Source organism: Nicotiana tabacum, chromosome 18 (assembly GCF_000715075.1).
Source record: "Nicotiana tabacum cultivar K326 chromosome 18, ASM71507v2, whole genome shotgun sequence".
NCBI classification, from domain to species: Eukaryota; Viridiplantae; Streptophyta; class Magnoliopsida; order Solanales; family Solanaceae; genus Nicotiana; species Nicotiana tabacum.
Genome location: NC_134097.1, coordinates 130,474,524 through 130,500,791, shown reverse-complemented (window position 1 = coordinate 130,500,791; position 26,268 = coordinate 130,474,524). Strand labels below are relative to the sequence as shown.

The window sequence follows — 26,268 nt, the reverse complement described above, 5'->3', positions numbered from 1 at the left end:
TATGAACATAAATGAAAAGTTTCAACAACAATAACAAGCAAGTTTTATTCAAATTCGAATTAAGCTTAAACAAAACAAATAAACATATTCAAATCACTAGACTTCAAATAATCAATTGCTCTTTTTTAATTAACTCCAATAAAATTATAACAAAGATACATGATTAAAAAATTAAAAACCAAAACATAACTTCTCATTAAATCACTAAATTAAAGATGAACTTTAAACAAAATGAACACGAATTTAATCTACAACAAACAACGGATTCAAACGATTTAAACTAACATTCTTTTATATTAACATTAAATCCTTTTAAATTAATAAAACAAACTGAAAAATATTTAATTGAATCTTCAACTTAAATCTTAACAACATTATAATTAAACTAATCAATTTTTATCTAAAAATAAATAAGAAAAATGAAACAAACTTTTACTAATTTCAAATATGAAAATATCAAACAAATTACGGACGAAATAAAACTTAAACCTACTAACCGTAAATGACCAACGACGAACTCGAACGAAAACAAATCTGCCCGGAAACAAATATTGCACCAAAACCATTTGAACGGACAAACAAGGAGAAGTAACAGACAACAGCAATCAACGAGCTGTAGCTTGCGTCGCAGCAGCAGTACGAGCTGCCATGGACGACGCAGCAGAAGGAGCAGAAGAAGCAGACGACGCAGCAGCAGCGGATGGGCAGCAGCAGCGGCGAGGAAGCAGCAACGCGAATGGAGACGCAGCAGCGCGGCACAGTAGCATCGACTTGCCGGAGAAGAAGGAGCAACGATGGATGTTGGTCGGAGCTAAGGTAGCATGACGAAGAAGATGAAGCATCTGGTTGCTGCTGGTCGTTTGGGGACGACAATCATGGCAGGGCTGTGAGACGACACTGCACGCAGAAGCAGCTCACGTCGACGAACTTGTGGTCGTCCATGGCAGGGCTGTGCGACGTGGTCGTGGTGTTGATCCAGTGGTCGTGAGGGCGGAGAAGATGAAGCAGAAGCAGTTGGGTCTGGACGTAGCAAAAGCAACAATGGTGAAGTATAAGAAGTAGGAGTCGCAGCGGCGAGCTGGGATTGTTCGTGGTTGCTCGTTGACGATGGGTTGTTCGACGACTAGCGAAGGGTGGTCGATGGAGGGGTTGTGCGCTTGTGTGAAGGTGAGCAGCCATGGTTGGCTATGGCAGCCATTAGAGGGGAAGGGTGACGGGCAGACATGGGAGTTGGGTGGTTTTGAGATTTTGGAGAAGAAGAAGAAAGGGTGGGGGGCGGATATTTTAGTTTAGGTTTTTTTTGAGTCTTTTTTTTTGTTTTGTTTTTGTTTTGTTTTGGGAAAAAATGAAAAATGAAGAGGGGTTGGGTATTGGGGTTATGGACCAGTTCGACCCGGTTTGAAATGGACCGGGTCATGGGGAAGGTTGGGCAATTTTTGGGCTTGTGGTTTGAATTTGAAGAAGAGGCCCAATCCGATTTTTCTTTATTTTTTGCTCTCTTTTGTTCTTTTATTTTTCTAAAACTAAATTATTAAAATACTTAAATTATTATTAAGAACTAAATTAATTTATAAAAGAGCAAATTAACTCCCAATAACAATTAATGCATAATTAAGTAATAATTAAGCATAAAATTGTATATTTGGACATTAAATGCTAAAAATGCAAAAGATGCCTATTTTTGTAATTTTCATTTTTTGTAAAACAAACTAAATTACTAACAATTGTAGAATTAAATCCTACATGCAAAATGCGACATATTTTTGTATTTATTTATTAATTTAACAAATAAACATGCACAAACAAATACAAATTATTATCCAAAAATGTCACAAAAATTCTCAAAATTACACACCAAGGAAAATCATTTTATTTTGAATTTTTTGGGAGTAATTCTCATATAGGGCAAAAATCACGTGCTTACACCTTGCCAAGTCATTCCATGATGTAATAGAATTAGCTGGTTCTACCTTCGGCCATCACTTTGCTTCGTCCAATAGAGAGAACGGGAAAAGTGTGAGCCTCACATAGTCTGGAGTGACTCCGTTAGTGATGTAAGTATCACTAATCTCCAAGAAATTCAGGATATCTGTTGTGGATCCTCGTGTGGAAGACCCATTAACTGCCCATTCGCATGAGGTAGTTGGATCATGCTCTGTTTTAGCTTAAAGTGCCCAGTGATTCTGGGCTTCACAATGCTAGAGGTAACATTAGCAATGCTGGGCATAGCCATCTCCTGAACAACCATACGTTGCTCCTCTTCCATGTTCACAGGAAATTGAACAAGTGCATGAAGATTATTTGTATCATTTACTTCCCTCAACCTCCTATGAAATGTTCTTCAGGTTCGGGATCAAATCCTTAAAGTCTGTCCTGACTTCTGACCCTGCGCATTCAATCAAAGTTCCTGAGATCAGAGTAACAATCAAGTAATGTTAGACTTGACGAAATAAACAATGAAAGCAAAAACTAGAGAGTAGTCAATATTCAAGTCCCTGTCAATGGTGCCAAAAACTTGTTGCTCCCAAATGCACATGCAAGTATACGTGGTCGTGCAAGTAATAAAATGATAAGTCGAGTGTCGAACCCACAGAGACTTGTATCAAGTATCCACTAAATTCACCAAGATTGTTATTCAGTCGAGCCAATTTGAGTTCAAGAGTTTAATTATACTAAACTATAATTCTAAGTAATAACTAAATTATCAAGCAACAAAACAGTTGTTGTGTATTCAGTAGAGACAAATATTCCAGGGTTGTGATCGATTCACCAATCCTATTATGTTCTAGTTAACTCTCCCCTTCATACAATTCACTCATGGTTGCTAATTAATCGAACAATTGCTCTCATAGCCTTCTTTCGAAGTACTACTCGCTTATTCAAAATAGATTAACACCTATATTCCTATGAAATCAATCTATTAAGAATGCATTAAGATTAAGATATTTAATTAAGCATGGTGACTAGGTATATTCCTATCCTAACCACAAATCCGCCTCCCTCCCAGAGTTAAGATCGTGCTCTCTTTAATTCTTCTCTAATCTAAACATGGCTTTCCCAAGCATAGCATAGATAGGAAATAGAACCTAGCTGTTGGACAGAAAATTAAGCAATTAATCACAGAATTGAAGAAACAACCATATATTGGTGAATTATAATCAAGGTTAAGTCGACATTAAATATCAATATTCATGTCTAAATCACAACCCCAGAACTATGGGTTTTAGCCACTCTTGATAGTATCAAACAAATTCATAAGTGTTGGATAATTAAAAATACTAAGAAACGATGAAGAAATCTGAGATATCCTTGCTCCGGGATGTTCCTCGTGTGTCTCTAGGTCTAAAGTGTGTCTAAAGTTCAGAAAATAACGTTTTCCATGTATTTATACCAAGTAGGGTCGGACCAAGACAAAATCTCCTTTTCCTAGCTGAAATAGGAAAACTTGCAAACTTATTGCTTTTCATGCGTTGCCCAATGCGTCGCACTAATGCCTTTTCATGTCAGAACACAAAAAACCCAGCCTCTGAACTTTAGAGATTTCTGATAAAACTTTGCATAATGCGTCGCACAGCGCCTCGCACTAGTGCATTTCTTCAGCAGTTGCTTCTTCCTTGAATTTTGACGTCCAGAATTAATTCTCGACCCCCGAAAACGATCGCGGCTTCAACCCTTGAGCTTTTACTCAAACTTCAAAGTGCCACATAGCTCGAATTAGTTCCAAAGTTCAGAAAATAATATTTTTCCATGTATTTATACCAAGTAGGGTCGGACCAAGACGAAATTTCCTTTTCCTAGCCGAAATAGGAAAACTTGCAAACTTATTGCTTTTCATGCGTCGCCCGGTGCGTCTCACTAATGCCTTTTCCTGTCACACCACAAAAAATACAGTCTCTTAACTTTATAGATTTCTGACAAAACTTTGCATTAATGCGTCGCACAGTGCCTCGCAATACACCACACTAGTGCATTTCTTCAGTAGTTGCTTCTTCCTTGAATTTTGACGTTAAGAATTGATCCTCGACCCCCGAACACGATCCCGACTTCATTCCTTGGGCTTTTACTCAGACTTCAAAGCTCCACATAGCTCGAATTAGTACCACAACATCTCCATTACTCAGAATCACTCCTACAAGGCATAAAACACACAATAAGTGAAAAACACTTGCGATTAAAGATCAAACACAATAAAGGTGCAGTAAATTAGAGTGCGATAAGCGACTAAAATATGCAATTATAGCCTACCATCAGAATCCCACATCGACAAAATACGGGAGAGATGCTGGCTATATAAGTAGACAGGCCTTAGACTCTAGTGACGCGTTTTAAAGTAGTGCGGGCCTAGGCCCGAAGCGGACAATATCACTAGTAAGTTAGGCTGTTACATATGATATCTGAGTCACTCCGCATGCAACCTTGAACGGTGGTAGGGTAAATCCATGAGGGGGTGTATATGACACCCTAGGCGAATTCCAAATCGATAAAATACGGGAGAGATGCTGGGTATATAAATAGACATGTTTTAGACTCTACTGACGTGTTTTAAAGCCGCGCGAGCCTATTTTCAAAGCGGGCAATATTACTAGTGGATTGGGCTGTTACATATGATTATAATCCCGAATCCATAAGGTTTAAATCCTAGCTCCGCCTCTGTTTCTGGTATTTCAACTTCACATAAGCTATATGGAGTGTAATACTGAAAGCTGAATGATGTATTAGTTATACATAAATTATCTTTATAATGCAAAGTTTTATACTGAAAACTGAATATTGTATAGGTTATACCGAATTATTGACTCGGATTATTGTATAAGGAAAGAGCTATGTCACTCTTATCAGCTAGAAACATATCCAGGCTCCATCACAAACGTCAGAAAATATTCCATCTTTTTTTTTTTTCGTCTACTTACCAATTACTAGTAGTCGTAGATAACAGTTGGATACAAAATGGCCGGCTGCTAATGTTGCCTTTCATATAAAAATTACCCACTCAGTCACAATTTGTTATTACTATATAGAAAAGCAAAGGAAATGAATAAAAAATTAATGGTCATTCCTTTCATATACTTCACTGCTTGGCCTGCCATTAAATCTCATTGGACATATTTTCAATGCTTGAGCAGAATGCTTACCATCTAAATTTTAATTTGTATGTCATGAATTTTCAATGGCTTCTAGTAATTTGCATCTGCATTAGCTCAAGCTATGGCCAGCAATTCTATGATTCAACCTCATGTTTTTCTAATATCAGTTCTCCAGGTACAAGATATACTTGTACTTCTCTAAATGATTCTTGTCAAACATTCTTGATCTATAGAACTAATCAAGATTTCACAACAATATCTGATGTTTCTTACTTGTTTGGTTTTTCTCCTGATGTACTACTCACCTTAAACAATGTCACTTCGTCGTCGCAGATTCTTGAAATTGGTAGAGAGGTAATTGTTCCAATTCAATGTTCTTGTTTAGGTGAATCCTTTCAAGCTAATATTAGCTACCATTCACCTACAAACACAAAATTCGACGACGTTGCTTGTGGAGTTTTTGAAGGTTTAGTTAAATCCATTACACTTTTGGAGGAAAATATATCCAAGAAAACCAATATTTCTGATGTCAATTATGATATCAAAGCTGGTACAGAGTTGCTAATGCCTTTGAAATGTGCATGTCCTGGTAAAGTTTTTGATGTTGGATTAAAGTACCTTATCACATACCCTTTTATTTCAGGAGATGATACAGGAAAAGTAAGTGAAAAATTCAATATTTCTATTGAAGATATATGGGGTGCTAACCATTTAAGTTTTAATCCCACTGTATTTTCAAATACAACAATTTTAGTTCCCTTGAGAGGAGAACCCTCTATTAATTTCAGCATACATGATTCTGATTCTCCTACTCCTGGTTTTTTACCAACACAAATGATAGAAAAATCATCCAAAAACCTGAAACTAAAGAAACTTTACATTTCAGTGTCAGCTGTTGGTTTTTTCCTGTTTGCTGCAACTTTAGTTGCTTGTGGTTTATATATAAGGGCCATAAGGAAATTCAAGGCAGAGAAAAATCGTTCTTCGATACATAAAAGCTCTGTTACTTCAGGTTCAACACCAAGAAATTCCCCTCCAACGACTACTAGAAGTTCCACGAATTCGTGCTTATCACCTGATTTACTTGCAGTAATAAAGTACTCTTTGGGGGAGTACAACATAGATGAATTGAAAAGAGCGACGAATAATTTTAGTGAAGGAACTAAGATAAGTGACAATGTATACAAGGGTTGTGTTGATAATGCTGAAGTATTGATCAAGAAAATAAGATTTGAGGACACAAAACAAGTAATTGATGTACACTCAAGAATCAATCATGTCAATATTGTTAACCTTCGAGGTGTTTGTTATGGCGAGGATGACATTTCAGGATCTTATCTTGTGTTTGAATATTCATCAAATGGAACATTAAGGGATTGTTTGTCAAACTCCTTAGCTTCTCTTAGTTGGCATAAAAGAACTCAAATTGCCTTTGACATTGCCAGAGGGTTACATTACTTGCACTTTTGCACTATTCCACCTTATACACACATGAACATAAATAGCAAAAATATCTTCTTGACTCCGAATTGGAGGGCAAAGCTTGCTGTTTTTGGAGCGAAGGCTGTCATTGGAACGACGAATAAAATTGGAAGTATTGGAAGTCTTGGGGGCTGGATTGCCCCCGAGCATCTAGTACATGGCTTAGTGTCTGAAAAAGTGGACATTTTTGCATTCGGGGTAGTATTAGTCGAGCTGATATCGGGAAAAGAAGATGTTGATGGGAATTTTTTGAGGTATTCAATTACATTTTTGAGAGGGGAAGCTAATGAAGGAGGATGCTTCGAACAGTTGAAATTTTTCATTGATCCATGCCTTAGGGAAGATTACCCTTTAGCAGAAGCATTATGTTTAGTTGTTTTAGCTAAAGCTTGTATTGAAGATGATCCTCTTCATAGGCCATCTATGGATGATATAATTAAAGTTCTTGCTAGAATGGTATGATTTTCTTTAGCCGAGGGTCTACATTTAGGCAAGGATCGATAGGGCCTCCACAAGGTAGGTGTAAGATCTGCGTACGTACTAGCTTCCACAGACCCCACATGTAGAAATACAATGAGTATGTTATTGTTGTTGCCAAAATTGTATGATTTCAGAAATATATTCCATTCATCACCATATGCAATGTTAGTAACACCAATTAATTGTACTTGCCCTAGTCAAATATTAATGTCTCTTTGTAGCTACAGTTTTCACTAGATCTATGAATTCTTGCTTTCAATTTGTATTCATTTTTATGAATCCAACTTCCTTTCCATCACTAAGGTACAGTAAGATAGTTCGCATCTTCAAAGACATGTCGTCTATTTCACCGAACCTCTCTCCGAGACAGTGCGCATATCGTTATATCTTTCGTGTGGATCGAAACTTACCCGATAAATAATTTCGCTACCTTAGGATAATTATAGTTACGGCCGTCTTTCAGCGGAGTGACCTCCATTATTCCTAATATGATTTCTAATCAAGAAAGATGAAACACATGCAAAATCTTCCGTAACATTTCAAGGGAATGCTACTAATGGAACATATAGGAATAATAGGTCCTATTACTGAATATATATTCATTGATCGATCTTTATAGTGTTTGTTGAATTATTCTTGTCAAACATTTTCACTTTCAGATTAAGGTCAAAATTTCTAAATTAAATAACCCTAATATCATAGCCAAAAAAATAAAGTAAATAGACCTCTATGCATATGATAAGATATAGTAAAAATTATATTCCTTGCACTGTCAGTAATATAAGTTAAATCATCTGATTTTTGTAATAATGCAAATTATGCTTTGTTGAGCTTCAATAAAGACAAGGGAATTTTCTAATCCAGTTTTGGAAGGAACAAATGGCTATATATATCTGTTGGACATATGCATGACTCATAGAATCTTTATTGTGCTTTGCCAATTGTTTGACATAATCTTGTCCAATTGTTAATTATTTGTTGTCTTACTCTAATTAATGAACTTTTCCAACATTTGTTGCTTTTGTGTGGTTAGTAGAATGAGAAATAAAGACAAATATGTCAAAAAGACTGAAAACGAGAGGCATAATATTTACAAAGAACAAGCGCCATTAATTTATTTTGCTACAATCTAATAAATAATAAATAGAACAAAGAAATACACTATATTGTGGAAAATATTCCGACCATGTTTTGAAAATACATGGAAAATAATAGTAGTTTACGGGATAAGGACATTCTTAGCTCATATACTGAACTCAATTTTATTGTATATAAACAAAATCATTGTGACAATAACTAGATATATGGTAAATTACTTCTGAGATTGTAGAGTCATTTTCATTATTCTTTAGGATCATTTGGCCGATAGAGTCGGATCGATCGTTTATTTGTTGCTTGGACTGGTCTTGAATTAGTTTCAGATTCCTGCAAAAGAAAAAAAATGTGATCAAATATAGAGAATTAGCACCCATGGTACAACTAAATGAAGAATGATTGATAACAACAATTTACCAAATATTAGTCATTTTTACAAGATTGAAATATTTGATGCTTCAGAAAATAAGAAGTATTTACATTTTTTTTTCAAATTTAAACTTACGCTCCTATTAGTGGAGTGTTAATTATCGTGACGTATAAAGGAGAATAAAGGGTGATTTAGTCGAATATTTTTATGAAGGGGAGCCTTAGTATAAATAGTAAAATTATTATTGCTATGTGACGAGGAGGTTACGGTTCGAGCCGTGAAAACAGTCTCTTGCAGAAATACAGGAGCTTAGTACACCAAGATATCCTTCTTAATCGAATAGTTTTATGATTAAGGATAATAATATATTTCTTAAAGGGTTAGCCAAAATCTTAAAATGTTACAAAATAATATGGACTGAAGGTGAAGTGTAGCAACTTACGTCATGAACAGCCTCGCGAATTAGTTTCATTTGCTCTCTTGTAACAGTCCTCACCTGAGAAAATATAAAGCAAACGAAATTGAATATTAAACTTCAAATTGATAGTGGCAAAAAGAATAATCACAGCATAGATAGAACGCTAGAGTTTTTAAATTACCTTTCTTACAATAGTCCAGACAACATCTTGAGTGCAAGGAGGAACAGTCAAGGAGCCAATATATCTGTAATATTTTCTGCTACCTAACTTCACTTGTTTTGGATCAATAACTCCAATATTTCTTTCCACACCTTTTGTATGTGCTAGAGCCTTTAAATCATCCTCGATTTGTAACAAGAGATAGAGGCGGAAACAGGATTTAAAGTTTATGCATTTTGAATTTGCAATCGAACTCATAGCTCGTTAGTTACTGGGTTCGCAATTAAGTATTAATACATATTTAATGAATTTTCTAGTACAAATATATCGTCTAAGCAAAAAGTTACTAGGTTCGTCCGAACCCTTAGATAACACCCTCCCTCCGCCCCTGATCAGAGATCGACCATCATAATTTTTTCTTATATAATCTGGTCTATATTTTAATCTATTGTAGCAAATGCTTTATTTTTCAGTTACTAATACCATTTTTAATGAACATTACTGAAAATTATTTTCTCGTGACCTAATAATATAAAGATTATGTTACGCTATAGAAGTTAGTTTTTTTCGGAATTAAGTTGTGTTTAGTGAGTGTATGTAATTAATACCATAGACAAGAAGAAATCAGCTCTTCCAATCTTGTACATAATTCCAACCACTGCAGTCTTTCCATCATTGCTTTCATGGACCAAATGAACTTCCAAATCGAACCTACAATTATTCATACACAATTTAGTCACTTTCTAAATATGGAAATTCAAGAATAAAAACAAGGAAATAAAAAGGAAAGTATATGTAATTAATTTATATTATATAATAAGAACCTTCTTCCATTGATGGTATGTTCAGAAGGTGAGTGCCAATGAGCCTGATTGAGTTGATATTGAGTTCCATTTATCTTAATATGTCCAGCTCCACCTTCCCATCTTAACTTCATTAGTAAACAATTATTCATCAAATTATCATATAAGAAATGTATAAAGCAGAGCGAAAAGAAAAATATATAAATCATTCAGAACGTCTCCATATTTAATAAACCATAACGCCCCTCATGATTAATTCAAGGAATTAATACATTTATGGAGGTAACATTTCAGTTGACAAACTCTTGTAAAACTTATTCTAGGAAAGAAGAATGATTAAATTCAAAAAGTAAGTTGATGATTTATTTCCAGATAGTAGGTAAAATAGTAAATAACCACAGACAAAAATGATTGTATATTTGATTAATTTCATGTAGGTTAAGCAGTTGATAGAAAGGACCTAGTTCATCAGTAACCAAAAAAATAAGCATTAAAATTTTGATACCATTTTAATAAAAAAAATTGAGTATTAAAGATTGATAATATGGCATCTAAATATATTGGTTAGAGCATGTAATATAATTAAAATTTTAGTTTTTGTAAGAAAAATAAGCGAGAAAATTTATTTTCTCCCTTTCTATGATACATGCTTCCTGTGGAAATACTTTCTTAACCAAATACCGGAAATACTTCCTGATAATATGGGAAAATATTTTTTTTAAAACAACTTACGTCATACCAAATAGTACAATACATGAACATGCGAAAACTTAAATATAACCGTGAAAGAATTATTTTTCAGAAAATTCTTAGGGAAACGTGCTACCGCTATCTTTCGGGTACATACTGAATAACCTGCTCATTGTGCAATAGCTCGCAATCTACGCAGAAGATGCAATTGTACTAGGGAAGCCCGGTGCAACAAGCTCTGACTGAGGAGGCTGATGGTGAGGGAAATCGATCCCAGATCTCCCCACGTGGAAAACCACTCAGCCAACGTATATGTCTCTTTCTATTAGTTAAAAAACATAGGATAATTCATAATAGCAAATAAAATGACCACCGACTATTTCCATGATTTTTCCTAGTGCAAATTATATTCAATGTTTAATCAGAATCGTTTGTTGAAAAGGACCGTTTGTAATTTTTTTTGTCTAATTAGATTTATTAATCTCATGTCATTATGTTGATGTTTATGATCTTGGGATAGAATATAAAAATAAAATAAAAAACAAAAAAAAAGAGTTTATCATTATACGTAGATAAGCAGATCGATGGATATATGACTTTGTGAACTCAATGGACAAATGATGCTTGCACTGGTGGTTGAGCACCTCCACCACCAACCCGTAGATTGAGGGTTCGAGTCATGCTGAAGGGTAATTAAGTGAGAACACAATTGATTCTCCTAACCGGGGGAGGGGGTTAAATTTCATAAATGGTCATATAACTATGACTCTTTTTTTACCAAAACCATATAACTTTATTTTCTCACACAAAAATCATAATACTTTCACTAACGCGCACAAAAATCATAAAACTTTCACTAACAACAACAACAACAACAACCCAGTATAATCCCACTTAGTGGGGTCTGGGGAGGGTAGTGTGTACGCAGACCTTACCCCTACCCTAGGGTAGAGAGACTGTTTCCAAATAGACCATCGGCATCCTTCCCTCCAAGAACTTCCCACCTTGCTCTTGGGGAGACTCGAACTCACAACCTCTCAGTTGGAAGTGGGGGTTGCTTACCATCAGAGCAACCCCTCTTGTCTATTTGGAAGTGGGGAGTGGGGGTTGCTTACCATAAAACTTTCACTAACTCACACAAAAATCATAATGGTGAGAAAACAAATTTTCGGTAGTATTTTCTTTTTTTGACGTTTTTTTATTTTTTATTTTCAGTCTAATAAATAATTACCCAGCTGCACCCAAAAAATAGCCGATAAAATATTTTTATGTATATATGTGTATTATACACATATAATATACACATTCTATATATTTTGGCTAGCTAATGCAATTAGTTTCGGCCACCGATTAATTTTATACTCTTCCTTAAAATAGGAATGATACAACCCAGTCTGACCCAATACCCTTATACGTAAGTTAAAATAATGCTAAAATTGAATTCTTCCCCCGTAAAAATCTTAGTTCGGAATGCATGAGATTCTGACAAAAAAATAACGAAATAAAAGGCATAATTAGCAAGCTAAAAATGCTATCAATTTGGAAAAAAAAAAATAAAAGATAGAAGTTTTATGGGTCTAAATTTGCCTTCAAGAGATTTAAAATGAAGTGGCATTACGAAAAGTAATATAGCCGAGGTCAAGACCTAAACAGTGGGGGTTACAGCTGAGCATTCGATAACGGCCGAGGTCAAGCATCGAAGGCGGCAGTAGCAGCTAGTTTTGTAATAGGATCTTTAGAAGAATATTCCAGTGAATATTCTTTGTACTTGTATTTTTAGGGTTGACTGGGGGTATGTCTCATATAAAAAGAAAAAGAGATAAGGTGAAAGACATGTAATATTCTCTGATAAGAACACTCTTGAAAAGTAGATTCTCTCTAGATAAATACAAACAACACCTATTTAGAGATATTCGTTTTGGTTGATTGTTCTATACTTTTCCCATCAGATCCGAGAAAATCTCCGATATTCTTATATTTGTCTGTAATTCATCATCTTTGGAAGGAAGAATCATCCACCTCATTCAATATTGGGTGAATTATTCTCCTTATTTACTATAGTGCCATCTATTGTTATTTAATGCTTGACATTCCTCTCCCATTATTGACATAGAAACATTAAATACATGTTGCATTTATTCTCTCCCAACATTGTTCAACATCATCCAGCTAGACTGATTATAAATCTGAAGTTATTATTATTAACTAGGTTTAACCCCCCATTATTATATAAAATTAATTAGTTCAACCAAAGGATTATATTTTTTGGTCAAACAATTTGGCGCCGTCTGTGGGGATTTCCTAGTTAAAATTTTAGTTTCTTCTAGATCTATAACTGGAAAAAAAAAATGCAGAACCCCCTACTCTCTTGTACACACAGATCTAACATGGCAGGTAACAGAGAAGAAAGGATGAAGGCAGTGGCCGATCTCACCACCAATCTCTTAAACACCATCAACGAGGTTTCCGACACGGAGGGTGAAGATGTAACTCCGGACGCCTCTCCCAGGTGAAGTGGCCCGCCCCTCCCTCATGATAGTATCACAATATCCCACGGTAAAGGGACTTCCACGTCTACAACGGAAGAGGTGCCACCAGCAATGAAGAAATTACTTGAGGCTTGGTTGACAAGCACACTACATGCCCGCCCAAAAAGCAACCAGAGAGAATGTGAGGACCAGTGTTGCACCAATAGCGGCCGAGCAGCACGACCTTCCCCCTCCAATAACAAGTATCACTCACAATGTTAGTAATGCAGGTGACGATACCCTCACAACCATTCTGAGGAATATAAAAAAAATGGAAACGAGAACAAAATGCTACTAGACCAAATGAAGGAACATCAATAAAGGGTAGACAAAATACCGGGTGCCCCAAAACTCTTACCAAAAATAGATGTGGGTCGGTTCGTGGAACAACCCTACATTGAGAAGCCGACCCGTATGCCATACCTAAGACCTTCAAAATTCTACCCTACCTACAAATATACGACGACACAATCAACCCTAAAGATTATGTGACTCACTACGTCACTGTGGTAAAGGGGAGCGACCTCGCCAAAGAGCAAGTATCCTACTTCCTGTTGAAAAGGTTTGGTGAAACCCTCACCGGAGGCGCATTAACTTAGTATTCGCAGCTGCTCGCATGCTCCATTGAAACCTTCGAGGAGATGGCCAACAAATTCGTAATGGCCCATGGCGGAGCCAAAAAGGCGGAGGCAAGAGTGAACGATATATTTGTTATAAAACAATCACTTGGAGAGGGACTGAGGGACTTCCTTGCTCGATTCAACCGTGTAAGGATGACCTTACCAAATGTATCAGAAGGCATGGCTGTAATAGCTTTCCAAAACGGGCTGAACAGAAACGGGTCGAGGGCGACTAGAAAGTTGTTGAGTCGGCTTATGAAATATCCCCCAACCACTTGGGATGAATTATATAATGCCTACTGTGCCAAAGTCCATGCGGACGAAGACGACCTAAATGCACGAACCTAACAGTTAACATCGGTATAGGGCGAGTCCAGGAAAGACTGAAGAAATGATGCCACAAGAAACGATGCCAGAAGAGATCTAGCAGCTCCAAGACCCAACCGAGAAAGGCATCAACCATATGTCATGGGTGCCTTCATGACCCCCTCCCGTCCTGAAGAAGGTTCATCTAGGCCAAGGACAGGGACTCACCGGAGTGAGAGAGGTATGCCCCCTTTGCTATCTGCTCACAATTTTATGTCTCGCCTTCAGAAATAGTGTACGCATTGGAGAAACTCGGCCCAAAAGTGAAGTGGCCGCAAAAAATGAGGTCCGATCTAAGCACCAGGAAGTCCAATGCCCTCTGTGAATTCCACCAAGAGCGAGGTCATAAAACAGAGGACTGCAAGGCAGAAGGTCGTGAACATACTTCACCAAGGGCACTTGAAAGAGCTGTTGAGCGATCAAGGAAGGGCCAACATTGCTCGAGGACGTGAACAACACCAGGGGCCGCAAAAATCACCTTCACCAACTCGTACCATCCAAATGATCATCGGAGGCGGTGACGATGCGTCAATCAATAGCGTAAAGTTCATCACGATCCACAAACTCAAACGGTCGATCACTCACGAACGGTATGACGAACTCGAAGAAAGTATCATCTTCGATAAGTCGAATACCCACGGTTTGTGTTTCCCTCACTATGATGCTCCGCATATTAGATACAGATGTAAAACGTATTATGGTGGACGATGGAACGATGCGTGAATTATCCACCCTCGAGTGCTTGCACAGATGAAACTCGAGGATAAGATATTGCCACGCTGCATCACGCTAATCAGTTTTAACAATGCAGTTGAACGAATATCCGTAGAAATCACACACCCCGTTTTGGCCGGCGGCGTCACTCTGGAAACCACATTCCACATCATGGACCAAGATACGACATATAACGCCATAATAGATCGACCCTGGATACACGCCATGAAGGCCATTCCCTTCACCTTGTACCAAGTTATCAAATTTCCCACACCATAGGGAGTGTTCAGTATACGAGGAGAACACCGCACTTCCCGAGAATGCTATTGTGCATTGTCCAGGATTGTACATACACCCAACAAATGAATGGAAAAGCAAAGGAGGCATAGAAATTAACAGGGTCGAGGTCGGGCAGTGACAAAAGGGAGGACGTCATAAAAGACCCCGAAATAATAGAGGCCACGAGATCAACCGTAGAAGACCTCGATCCGTCCAACTTGATGATAACGACCACAACAAGAAAGCCTATATCGGCCACAAACTTCAAGAACCAGGTAAATTCCATCATTTCTTAACTAATAACGCAGACTTGTTTGCCTTTTCCCATGCAGACATGCCAGGTATCCTGAAGGAGATAGCGACACATAAGTTGAACGTCGATCCATTTTACCCCCGGTAAGGCAAGTTAGGTAGAAGTTCAACTCCGCAATAAATGATGCAGTCCGCGAGGAGGTTGAAAAACTACTGGAAAACGGCTCCATCAGGGAATAAAATACACCCAATAGGTCGCCAACGTGGTCATAGTGAAAAAGAAGAACGAAAAAATGGCAGATGTGTGTATACTTCACAGATTTGAACAAATCATGCCCGAAAGACTCATTCCCACTACCCCATATCGATCAGCTCATTGACGCAACAGCTGGCCACGAACTGCTGAGCTTCTTAGACGCATACTCGGGCTATAACTAGATCCTCATGGAGGAGGAGGACCAGGAGAAAACCACCTTCATCACCCATCAAGGAACATATTGCTACAGGGTGATGCCTTCCGGACTGAAAAATATGGGGGCGACATATCAAAGGTTGGTGACAAGAATGTTGAAAGACCAACTCGGCAAAACCATGCAGGTCTACATAGATAATACGTTGGTCATGTCCAAAAGGAAAGAAGATCACATCAACCACCTGAAAGAAGCCTTTGATATACTCAAGCGATATAGAATGAAACCGAATCCTGAAAAATGCGCATTCAGCGTGACCTCAGGGAAATTCCTAGGCTTCCTAGTATCACAACGAGACATCAAGATAAACCCCGACAAAATCAAAGCTATAGAGGGGATATCATAGAACTTAACCAAAAAAACGGTTCTGTGACTGATCGGTCGTATAACCGCCCTGCAAGATTCATCTCGCGGTCATCCCATAGATTCCATAAATTTTTTGGCGTACTCTAGAAAGACAACAGCCTCCAATGGACCTCCGAGTGCGTCGATGCCCTGAAGGAGTTAAAAGCTTACCTATCATCACCACTACTTCCCAAAGCGGATCCCGAAGAGTGCCTCCTCTTCTACCTAGCCGTATCCGAAGTGGAGGTAAGGTAAACCCTCGTTTTTAAAGAAGATACTACCAGCCCCAACTTTCTCACCTGCGGTCACTTGACCGCTTCTGCGGTCTATCCCTCAGCTGCCCACTTCCGCTTCTGCGGCGAGATGACCGCATCTGTGGTCTCAGCACTTCCCCACCAAACCGCATATGTGCCCTTTTGGCCGCTTCTGCGGCTTCGCACCTGCGGCCAAAACCTCGCAGGTGCGGTTACACCAGATGTCAGCAGGCTTAGAAATCTTCATAAGGACGAATTCAACCCGTTAACAACCCGAGGCCCCCGGGACCCCGTCCAATCACACCGACTAGTTCCAAAACATAATCGGACCTACTCAAGGCTTCAAATTACATCAAACAACGCTAAAACCATGGATCACACTACAATTCAAGCTTAATGAACTTTAGAACTTCAAACTTCTACATTCGATGCCGAAACCAATCAAATCACGTCCGATTAATCTCAAATTTTGCACACAAGTCACACTTGACTTTACGGACCTACCCCAACTTCTGGAATAGGAATCCGATCCCGATATCAAAAAGTCGACTTCCGGTCAAACTTCTCAAAAACCTTCAAATTTCTAACTTTCGCCAAACGATTCCAAAATGAACTACGGACCTCCTAATCCACTTTCAGACGTGCTCTTAATACCAGAATCACCATACGGAGCTATTCTCAGACTCAAAATTCCAAACGGACATCAATAACATTGAAATTCACTTCAACCCAAATTTATGAAATTCTTCCAAAATGCTAACTTCCACAATAGGCGCTGAAACGTCCTCGGGTCATCCAAAACCCGATCTGAACATATGCCCAAGTCCAAAATCATTGTACGAACCTGTTGGAACCTTCAAATCCCGATTCCGAGGTCGTTTACTTTAGAATCCAATCTTAGTCAATTCTTCCAACTTAAAGTTTTCGAAATGAGAATTTTATTTCCAATTCAACTCCGAAGTTCCCAAAATTCAATCCCGACCACGCGTACAAGTCATAATACTTGAAGTGAAGCTGCTCGTGGCCTCAAACCGCCGAACGATGCGTTAGAGCTCAAAACAACAGGTCGGGTCGTTACACGAAATTCCAAACGGACACTGATAACATTGAAATGTACTTCAACCCAAATTTATGAAATCCTTCCAAAATGCCAACTTTCCATAATAGGAGCCGAAACATTCCCGGGTCATCCAAAACCGGGTCCGGAAGTACACCCAAGTCTAAAATCATCATTCGATCCTGTTGGAACCTTCAAATCCCGATTCCGAGGTCGTTAACTCAAAAGTCAAACATTAGTCGATTCCTCCAACTTTAAGCTTCCGAAATTAGAATTTTCTTTCCAAATCAACTCCGAATTTTCCAAAATTTGAAGTACAGTTCATAATACCTGAAGTAAAGCTACTCAAAGTCTCAAACCGCCGAACGACGCGCTAGAGCTCGAAATAACCGGCTGGGTCTTTACATAACCATTTTTGTTGGTTTATGTATGAAGATGATATAAGAACAGAAGAACCGTGAGTAGCAGAAGTCACCAAAACCAGCGAAAATAGAGGCACGAGATAAAGAATAACAGGAGTAGAAATCCTGAATGGAGAAGAAAGAAGAAGATACAAATTCTCAAGGTTAGGGAAAACAAAGAGTGAGGTCAAGGGTTCATTTCTCTATTTGTAACAATCAGGGCATCAGTACCGAGGAAACAAATCGTCAAAGCCCAACACAAATATCGAAATGACAGAGGCACGGTAAATGATGCAACGCATCGGGAAAACATGTAATAATGACGCATGACGTCATGACGTCACTCCGAATTAATGTAACCATAGGTTATGGCTCACACAGCGTAACATAGCCACCTCGATCGGAACAATGCTGCTCGAACTAGCCGCCTAAATATCTCGACCACAACTAACATAGTCCGCTCATCAAGGTCGTCTAGGGTCGACCTCAATAAGCGGAGGGACTAACTGTATGGGTCTAAATTTGCCTTCAAGAAATTTAAAATGAAGTGGCATTACGAAAAGTAATATGGCCGAGATCGAGACCTAAACAGTGGGGGTTATAGTCGAGCTGTCGATAATGGCCGAGGTCAAGCATCAAAGGCGGCAGTAGCGACTAGTTTTGTAGTAGGATCTTTAGAAGAATATTCCAGTGAATATTTTTTGTATTTGTACTTTTAGGGTTGACTGGGGGTATGTCCCATATAAATAGAAAGAGAGATAAGGTAAAAGACATGTAATATTCTCTGATAAGAACACTCTTGAAAAGCAGACTATCTCTAGATAAATACAAACAACACCTTTCTAGAGATATTCGTTTTGGTTGATTGTTCTACTTTTCCCATAAGATCCGAGAAAGTCTCCAATATTCTTGTGTCTGTCATTCATCATTGTCAGAAGGAAGAATCATCCACCTCATTCAATATTGGGTGAATTATTCTACTTATTTACTATAATGCCACTTATTATTATTTAAATAGACGTTGCATTTATTCTCTCCCAACACTGTTCAACATCATCCACCTAGACTGATTATAGATCTGAAGTTATTATTATTAACTAGGTTTAATCTCTCATTATATAAAATTAATTAGTTCAACCAAAGGATTATATTTTTTGTTCAAACAGAAGTGTCATATGTTGAAGGATTTACTATTCACTTTTAGTATTATTTTAATCTATAGAAGTGTCATACTAGTTATATAATTTTTGTGAGAAAATAAAGTTATATGACTTTGGTGAAAAAATTCATATATAGTTATATGATCATTTGTAATATTTACCCCCTAACAGGGTGGGGCGGGATAAGAAAAACAAAATTTAACTCATTGTTTATTACTCTAATTACGTAATTATCTAAGTTGTTTACATATAGAAAGATAACATTTATTTTGAATTCATAACGTTAAATTCTGCATTCGCCACATCAATAAATTTGTAAGAGAACGAAAAACCTAAAACAAAGAGATGCAAAAGGAGAAGGGGTAAAAAAGTTCCTAATCAAACCAGTAAACTAAACATTGAAACTGTGAGAAAAATCACGAAAGAGAGAAATCGTAAATATTAAAGATTTTTTCTCATTTGTAACTTTTTTTGTTGAATACAACATCGAGTAGACATATAAAACAAGACAAAAAGTCATTGCAACCATAAGTAAAATAGAACAATGTGAAAACCTTCCCTATCAACGATCTACTTCAGAAAATAACTCCATACATCTTAACTCTTTTAGCAAACACCATGGATGATTCTCAGCAACAACTACACCAGACCACTACGCCTACAAAACCCCCAGATATTGGATCTATGCAAATAGATGATACAAATATGCTTACACAACCTCCAACTTTCTTACAAACTCTACTAACTGATAAATATCTTATGCCATCCCCAACCACGCAAATACCCTCCTTAACCACTATAGATCTAACAGATGAAGTTCTTCACAACCCTACTTACGATGATACTTTTATACCAATTACATCGACTGATAAAACACGATTATACGAACCATGGAAATACTCTATCATCGTTAAGATCTTTGGCAAAAGGATTACGCATCAAATCATGCATGATAAGTTGATGTCCTTATGGAAACCTACAGAGGCTCTCCCCCTCATTGATTTGGGTTCTGATTTCTTTCTCATTAAATTCCAAAGAGAAGAAAATATGCATAAGGCCTTGCACGGAGGACCATGGTTTATTCTAAGTCACTTCCTAACTGTCAGAGGATGGGAACCTAAGTTCAAAGCCTCCTCTACATAGCTTACATACTCAGCTCTATAGGTCAGGTTGCCTGAATTGCCTACAGAGTTTTATGACTTGGAAATACTCGGCAGGATTGGTTCTAAACTAGGGCAACTGCTGAAAATAGATATATGTACATCATCAACTACACGAGGACGATATGCTCGTATCTGTATTGAAGTGCCTTTGGAGAAGCCATTAAAAACTCATCTATATATAGGAAACCATAGGCAATCCCTTCTATATGAAGGATTAAATCTTTTATGTACCAACTGTGGGAGATTTGGACACCCTGCCAATAATTGCCCTGAAAGTATTAGTGTCCCAAAAGATCAAAATGAGGAAAACAAACAGCTACAATCTACTACCTCTACTAATAACATATCTTTGAAGAACAATGAATGGAAAACAGTAATCTTTCCTAAGAAAAACTTTCATCTACCTAAACAACTCCCTCTTGGCAAGGAGCAGGCAACTATAATGGCGGTTTCACCAGTGACACAGACATCACCAAGTAATTTCTCTAACCCTACTCAGGCTGCAATGGGCCGAGTCTCCCCCACTAGGCCTGTTAAGATACATGAGCCCACTATAGAATCTAAAAATAAATTTCAGTTGCTCTCTATAGTTAGGCATACAGATTTTCAATCTAGCCAATCCTTCCAAAGCTCAATAACTAATAATAATAGTAATAAACTACTACAAGCCCAAGACCTTGCTAATAACCACTTACTGGATGCTGATAAGCTGCCGCCCGTTATAACCAATCGTCTTTCCCTTAACCCTAAGCCTACATTACTAAAAGATCACTCCTTAATCTTAGTTGATTATCACATGTCTCATCAGGATTGCATGACACCTATTCTACCCTTGCCATGTAACCAGCCATACACTTCTATAAGCCAATCAGCATTAACCAAGTCAGAAGGATCTCTAGAAAATTCGGTCACGTTGAATCCGTCTCAACCTAAAGGAGTAAAAACCTTGCATGCTATAGTAAATACAGTTACTTCTGATGATAGGTTTCCTCAAAACCTATGTAAACCGCATGATGATCTTTCATGTGAATATCATAATGACAAACCCATTATCTTATCTCCTTCACTCACTAATATTTATCCTTCACTAATTCAAACACCCACGCCTAGTACGATTATTCCCTCTTAAGCAAAGCAACTACCATACTATATTTTTAATGTAGAGACCAACATTCATAAGTATGACTCGGAGTCAGTTTCTGAGGGAAAATTTATAGACCAACAACCAATTTTTCCATCTTCTTCGTCTCACAATGGTAGGTCCTCAGCTGCCTAAGAGTACATCACCTATGATATACACGTCCCAGATAATGACCACAGACCTTCCTCTCCAATCTTGGCTGGAAATGGGATTGCAGGGATATGCTCTAGTATTTACACTGCAACTCAACAACCAAGAGGTGGTGCTGCTCATACAAAACCCAACACATATAGCAGAAATAGTGACAGAAGGGATGAGGTTGGGAATGGAAGCCTACAACCAGAATCAATGGCACACGACCCAAACCCCTCTTCCAATGAAGCAGCAGGCTTCCATCTCCACTCATCAACCTTGGCCATATCAGTTCACCTAGATGAATATAACCTGGGATCACACAGTAAGTCTACTACCTTTTTATCCACCCCATCATATGGGTCTGGTCTATGCTCCTTGGTTTCAAGCTCTAGACTCCTTCAATCCACTCTCCCCTTATTCAAGTCTACTAAATCCACTAGAGAGTCTAACACCACCAACCAGTCCAGTGCACTCACCTCCTCCATCTCCACAAGAACTAGACAGAGATACAAGAGAGGAACTGATAGCCATACTTGCGGAGATGAGAGAAACACGAACGGGATTTTGGTGGTTAAAAGGGATCCAGTTTTACAACCTCAAAGAACAATTTGAAAAAAAATTCATTCTAAAGTGTCCTCCGGAACTGAAAACATGCAGCCTCAATTCCGTCAGACCACCAATCCGGAGGTTGAAAAATATGCCATGGTCATCATTCCAACGCTTCTTTAACTTCCACTGAGTCTAGATTCGATGACACCCTCAGTTGTCAATCCACTGACTCAAGCTCCTACGAACCAACCCAGGAACCCTAATTCTTACATGAATTTCTTAGTTTGGAACTGTATGGGCTCCCATAATCAAGAGTTTAGGAGACACTTTAGGTCTCTATTAGATAATCATAAGCCCACTCTTGCTATCTTACTGGAAACACACATGCAAGATCATACACGCTTGCGTGAGGATTTCAATTTCACAAATATGGCTCAAGCTTCTGCAAATGGACTCATTGGGGGTTTGGTGGTGCTTTGGAATGCTGATCTTATTAATGTCACTGAAATGAGAATTTCTGAACAGGAAATACATTGCCTAATCCAGGTTAGTCCTACAAAACCCTTCTGGCTATTATCTGCTATTTACGCTAGTCGACACTACCAATTACGTGATATGCTTTGGAACAGTTTAATTAATTTGCATATTAACAATGATTTGTCATGGCTAATAGGGGGGGATTTTAATGAAATTCTAGAATCTAGGGATAACTTTGGGGGTCTACCCATTAACAATAATAGGGCTGATAAATTTGCTAACTTCATGCATAGTTGTAACCTTGTGGATTTAAGTTTTCAGGGTAGTCGTTTTACTTGGACTAATAAACAAAGAAATGGGCATACCATATTAGAAAGACTAGATTGTTTTTTGGCTAATTATGATTTGTTAAGTTTATTTCCAAACTCTAATGTGACACATCTTCCTCGTACACTCTGATCATTGTCCTTTACTAATTAATTTAGAACCTCCTCAACCATTCCACAAAAAGATATTTAGATTTGAGACTATGTGGGCTTCTCATCCTCAATTTCAACAATTGGTTCATGCAACATGGTCGAATGATTCACCTTTATTAACTACTACTGAAAATTTTAAGAGGGTAGCAACATGTTGGAATTATAATATTTTTGGTAATATCTTTGAACGAAAAAGAAAATTGCTTGCCAGATTAGCAGGCTTACAATCTTCATTCCATTATCCTACTAGTATCTTCTTGCAAAATTTAGAAACTCAATTGACTTTGGAATATAGTCACATTCTTCGTATAATTCTGGCAGTTAAAATCTAGAATAAATTGGTTGAATGAAGGGGATGCAAATACTAAATTTTATCATCTATCCACTCTTCATAGACGTCGTAGAAATAAAATAACTACTTTACAAGATAACGTAGGGAATTGGGTATCTACTTCTACTGAAATTCTTTGCTTAATCTTAAATTATTATACTGATCTATTTCAGAGTGACCACTTAATCTCTAAGAACATGAGTATGGATTCATATAGCCGTGAGATCTCTTCTAATGATTTACTTAAGATGGATTTACCCCTTGATGAAGAAGAGATTTTAAATGCTTTAAATAATTTTAAGGCCTACAAATCACTAGGACCAGATGGATTACATCCATTTTTCTACCAAAAATACTGGAAGGATGTAGGTGTTAGAGTAACCACTTTTTGTTATAATGTATTTAATTCTAAAACTGTGCCACTTGAGCTTAATAAGATTCTCCTTTGCCTTATCCCTAAGGTAAAACATCCTACAAGAATACAACAATTTAGGCTAATTAGCCTTTGCAATACTGTTTATAAGCTAATTACGAAGATAATAGTCAATAGGCTTAAACAATTCATAAGTAAGATTATAGGACCAACACAAACTAGCTTCCAACAAGGTAAGAGAGCTTGCGATAATGCTATAATAGTCCAAGAAGCTTTAAATTACCTTGCTAGAATGAAAGGGAAATATCCTTCAATGTTATTAAAACTTGATTTAGAGAAAGCTTTTGATAGATTAGAATGGTCTTTTATAAGACATGCTTTATTTTACTTTAATATTCCCCCTTCAATGATTTCTTTAATTATGTCCTGTGTTACAACTACATCGGTTTCTATTTTAATTAATTGTTCAAGCACACATTACTTTACACCCTCAAGGGGTATCCGTCAAGGAGATCCATTATCACCATATTTATTTATCATGTGCATGGAATTATTGTTTAGAAATATTTCACAATCAGTGGATTATCTAAAATGACAACCAATTCGACTATCTAACAAAGGCCCACTACTATCTCATCTTTTCTTCGCAGACGATATTATACTATTTTCAAAAATAACTACTAAAAGCTGTCATGCGATCATTGATGTGTTAAATAACTTTTCAGAATACTCAGGGCAAAGAATTAATTTTGATAAATCAAAAATTTTCTTCTCCAAAAATTGTGGTCCTACTGAAAAGGATTTTGTTATCAATTCATTTAGTATGAAAGAAGGCACCTCTTTTGGCAAATATTTGGGATCCTCATATTCCAAGCAAAACCTAAAAATGCTGATTTTCTGTTCCTACTTTATAATTTTAAGAATAAATTAGCAGGATGGAAGTCTAAATTCCTAACACTAGCAGGAAGAGCTACCTTAATAAAATCTACATTAAACCAACTACCTAATCATTTAATGCAATATATACACATTCCATCCCATATTCTACACAAGTTAGATCGGTATCAACGAAATTCTAATGGGGCACTACATTAGAAAAAAAGAAACTACATCTTGTCAAATGGAATGATATTACTAGGCCAAAAAATATTGGAGGATTAGGAATTCAAAAATTACGTGATAAGAACAATGCTTTATTAGCAAGTTTAGCTTGGAGGCTATTCAACTCACCAAATGCTATGTGGGCTAGGGTCTTACTGTCCAAATATATTCATACTTCTCCTATTAATAATCATTCTCACATTTGGTCTAATATAACTACTGATTGATATCTATGTCAGCTAGGTATAAAATGGAATATAGGAAGAGTCACTCACATTAAACTTTGGGATGACCAATGGATTGCACCTGGTACGACTATCAGATCAGTTATTTATGGTCCCTTACGCTTAGAGCATCAAAATATGACTATTTCTTCCTTTATGGATAACGAAAGATAGTATAAACTGCCATTTGAGATGCCCAATAACATTAGCCAACTACTTCAATCTACTTATATCTCAAAATACAGTAATAAAGTTGATAGTATTTGCCGGGGTTTAACTCCTACGGGCCTTTTCAGTACTAAGTCTATGTATGGTATATTAGATGTACTTAATAATATTTCTGCTCCTACTTATATAAATTCTGAGTGGATATGGAAGTTACCGGTCCAACCCAAAATCCAAGGGTTCATGTGGCTTCTTGACAAAAAGAGGCTACCCACTAAGGACTATCTCAAACATATCAATGTAATTCAAGATGCTACATGTCAATATTGCCAAAGGACAAATGAAAACATTAATCACTTATTCCTAGAATGCACAAGTGCTAAAACATATTGGCAGAATTTAGGCATTCTTGAATTCATAAATCATCATTTGCAAGGAACGCATGCTTCTAATTGGGTCCATCAACTTATAACTTGCAAGGACCTTCACTTTCCATAAAAAATAAATCCAGCCACATAATTGTCTCTAAGTTTATGGAATATTTGGGTAGCACGTAATAATAATTGTTATAGACATATTACATCCACAGCTTCCACTAAATTAACTACTCAACAAGCAGTCGGATTCACATATCTTGTAGCTAAAAAGCACACTATTAGGAAAAAGAGACAACATAATCTTAAATGGAAACCTCCTAAATATCCTTTCTATAAATTAAACACTGATGAAGCCCATACTTTGGGCAAATCTGGTATTGGTGGACTGATACGAAATGTAAATGTTGATTGGATATTAGGATTCGCAGCAGCAATAACAACAGATTCACCATCTTCTGCAGAACTACGTGCTTTGATACAGGGTCTCCAATTAGCTCTCGAGCATAATCTTGTACCACTGGAAGTGGAAGTGAACTCAAAGGATATCATAAGGCTCCTTACCTCTAATAATGTGGCAACTAATAACTTAATTTCTGACTGCAGGTACCTCCTGGACAGGTTGGGTAAACCTATAGTATTGCATGCGTACAGAGAACAGAATAGCGTTGCAGATAAACTAGCAAAGGAAGGCTACAATTTTGGCATTCAATCGGTGGTGCATATTT

At 37.3% G+C, this 26,268-nt stretch overlaps 2 protein-coding genes across 2 annotated transcripts; one reads left to right on the top strand and one right to left on the bottom strand.

The window, feature by feature from the left end:
* Positions 1 to 1,107: 1,107 nt before the first annotated feature.
* On the top strand, positions 1,108 to 7,028 carry LOC142172695 (lysM domain receptor-like kinase 4). Its single transcript, XM_075236367.1, has 2 exons — positions 1,108 to 1,268; positions 5,252 to 7,028. The coding sequence occupies exons 1-2, from the start codon at positions 1,108 to 1,110 to the stop codon at positions 7,026 to 7,028; spliced, it is 1,938 nt and encodes a 645-aa protein (XP_075092468.1).
* A 1,208-nt stretch (positions 7,029 to 8,236) lies between these two features.
* LOC107829541 (alpha carbonic anhydrase 7-like) lies at positions 8,237 to 10,258 on the bottom strand. The gene is made up of 5 exons (XM_075236508.1): positions 9,914 to 10,258; positions 9,698 to 9,800; positions 9,111 to 9,278; positions 8,954 to 9,007; positions 8,237 to 8,471 (listed from the first exon to the last, which is right to left on the bottom strand). Exons 1-5 carry the CDS (start codon positions 10,099 to 10,101, stop codon positions 8,388 to 8,390), a joined length of 597 nt encoding a protein of 198 aa, XP_075092609.1. The 5' UTR covers positions 10,102 to 10,258; the 3' UTR covers positions 8,237 to 8,387.
* Between the last annotated feature and the right edge of the window lie 16,010 nt (positions 10,259 to 26,268).

Excerpts from the sequence above, each read along its gene's own strand:
- LOC107829541 (XM_075236508.1), bottom strand. The coding sequence starts at position 10,101 with ATGATTTATATATTTTTCTTTTCGCTCTGCTTTATACATTTCTTATAT. Across the intron at positions 9,008-9,110 it reads TCTGGACTATTGTAAGAAAG|GTGAGGACTGTTACAAGAGA; the intron begins GTAATTTAAAAA and ends ATATTTTCTCAG. Across the intron at positions 8,472-8,953 it reads TTCGCGAGGCTGTTCATGAC|GAATCTGAAACTAATTCAAG; the intron begins GTAAGTTGCTAC and ends TTTCTTTTGCAG.
- LOC142172695 (XM_075236367.1), top strand. The coding sequence starts at position 1,108 with ATGGGTTGTTCGACGACTAGCGAAGGGTGGTCGATGGAGGGGTTGTGC. Across the intron at positions 1,269-5,251 it reads TTGGAGAAGAAGAAGAAAGG|TTCTCCAGGTACAAGATATA; the intron begins GTGGGGGGCGGA and ends TTCTAATATCAG.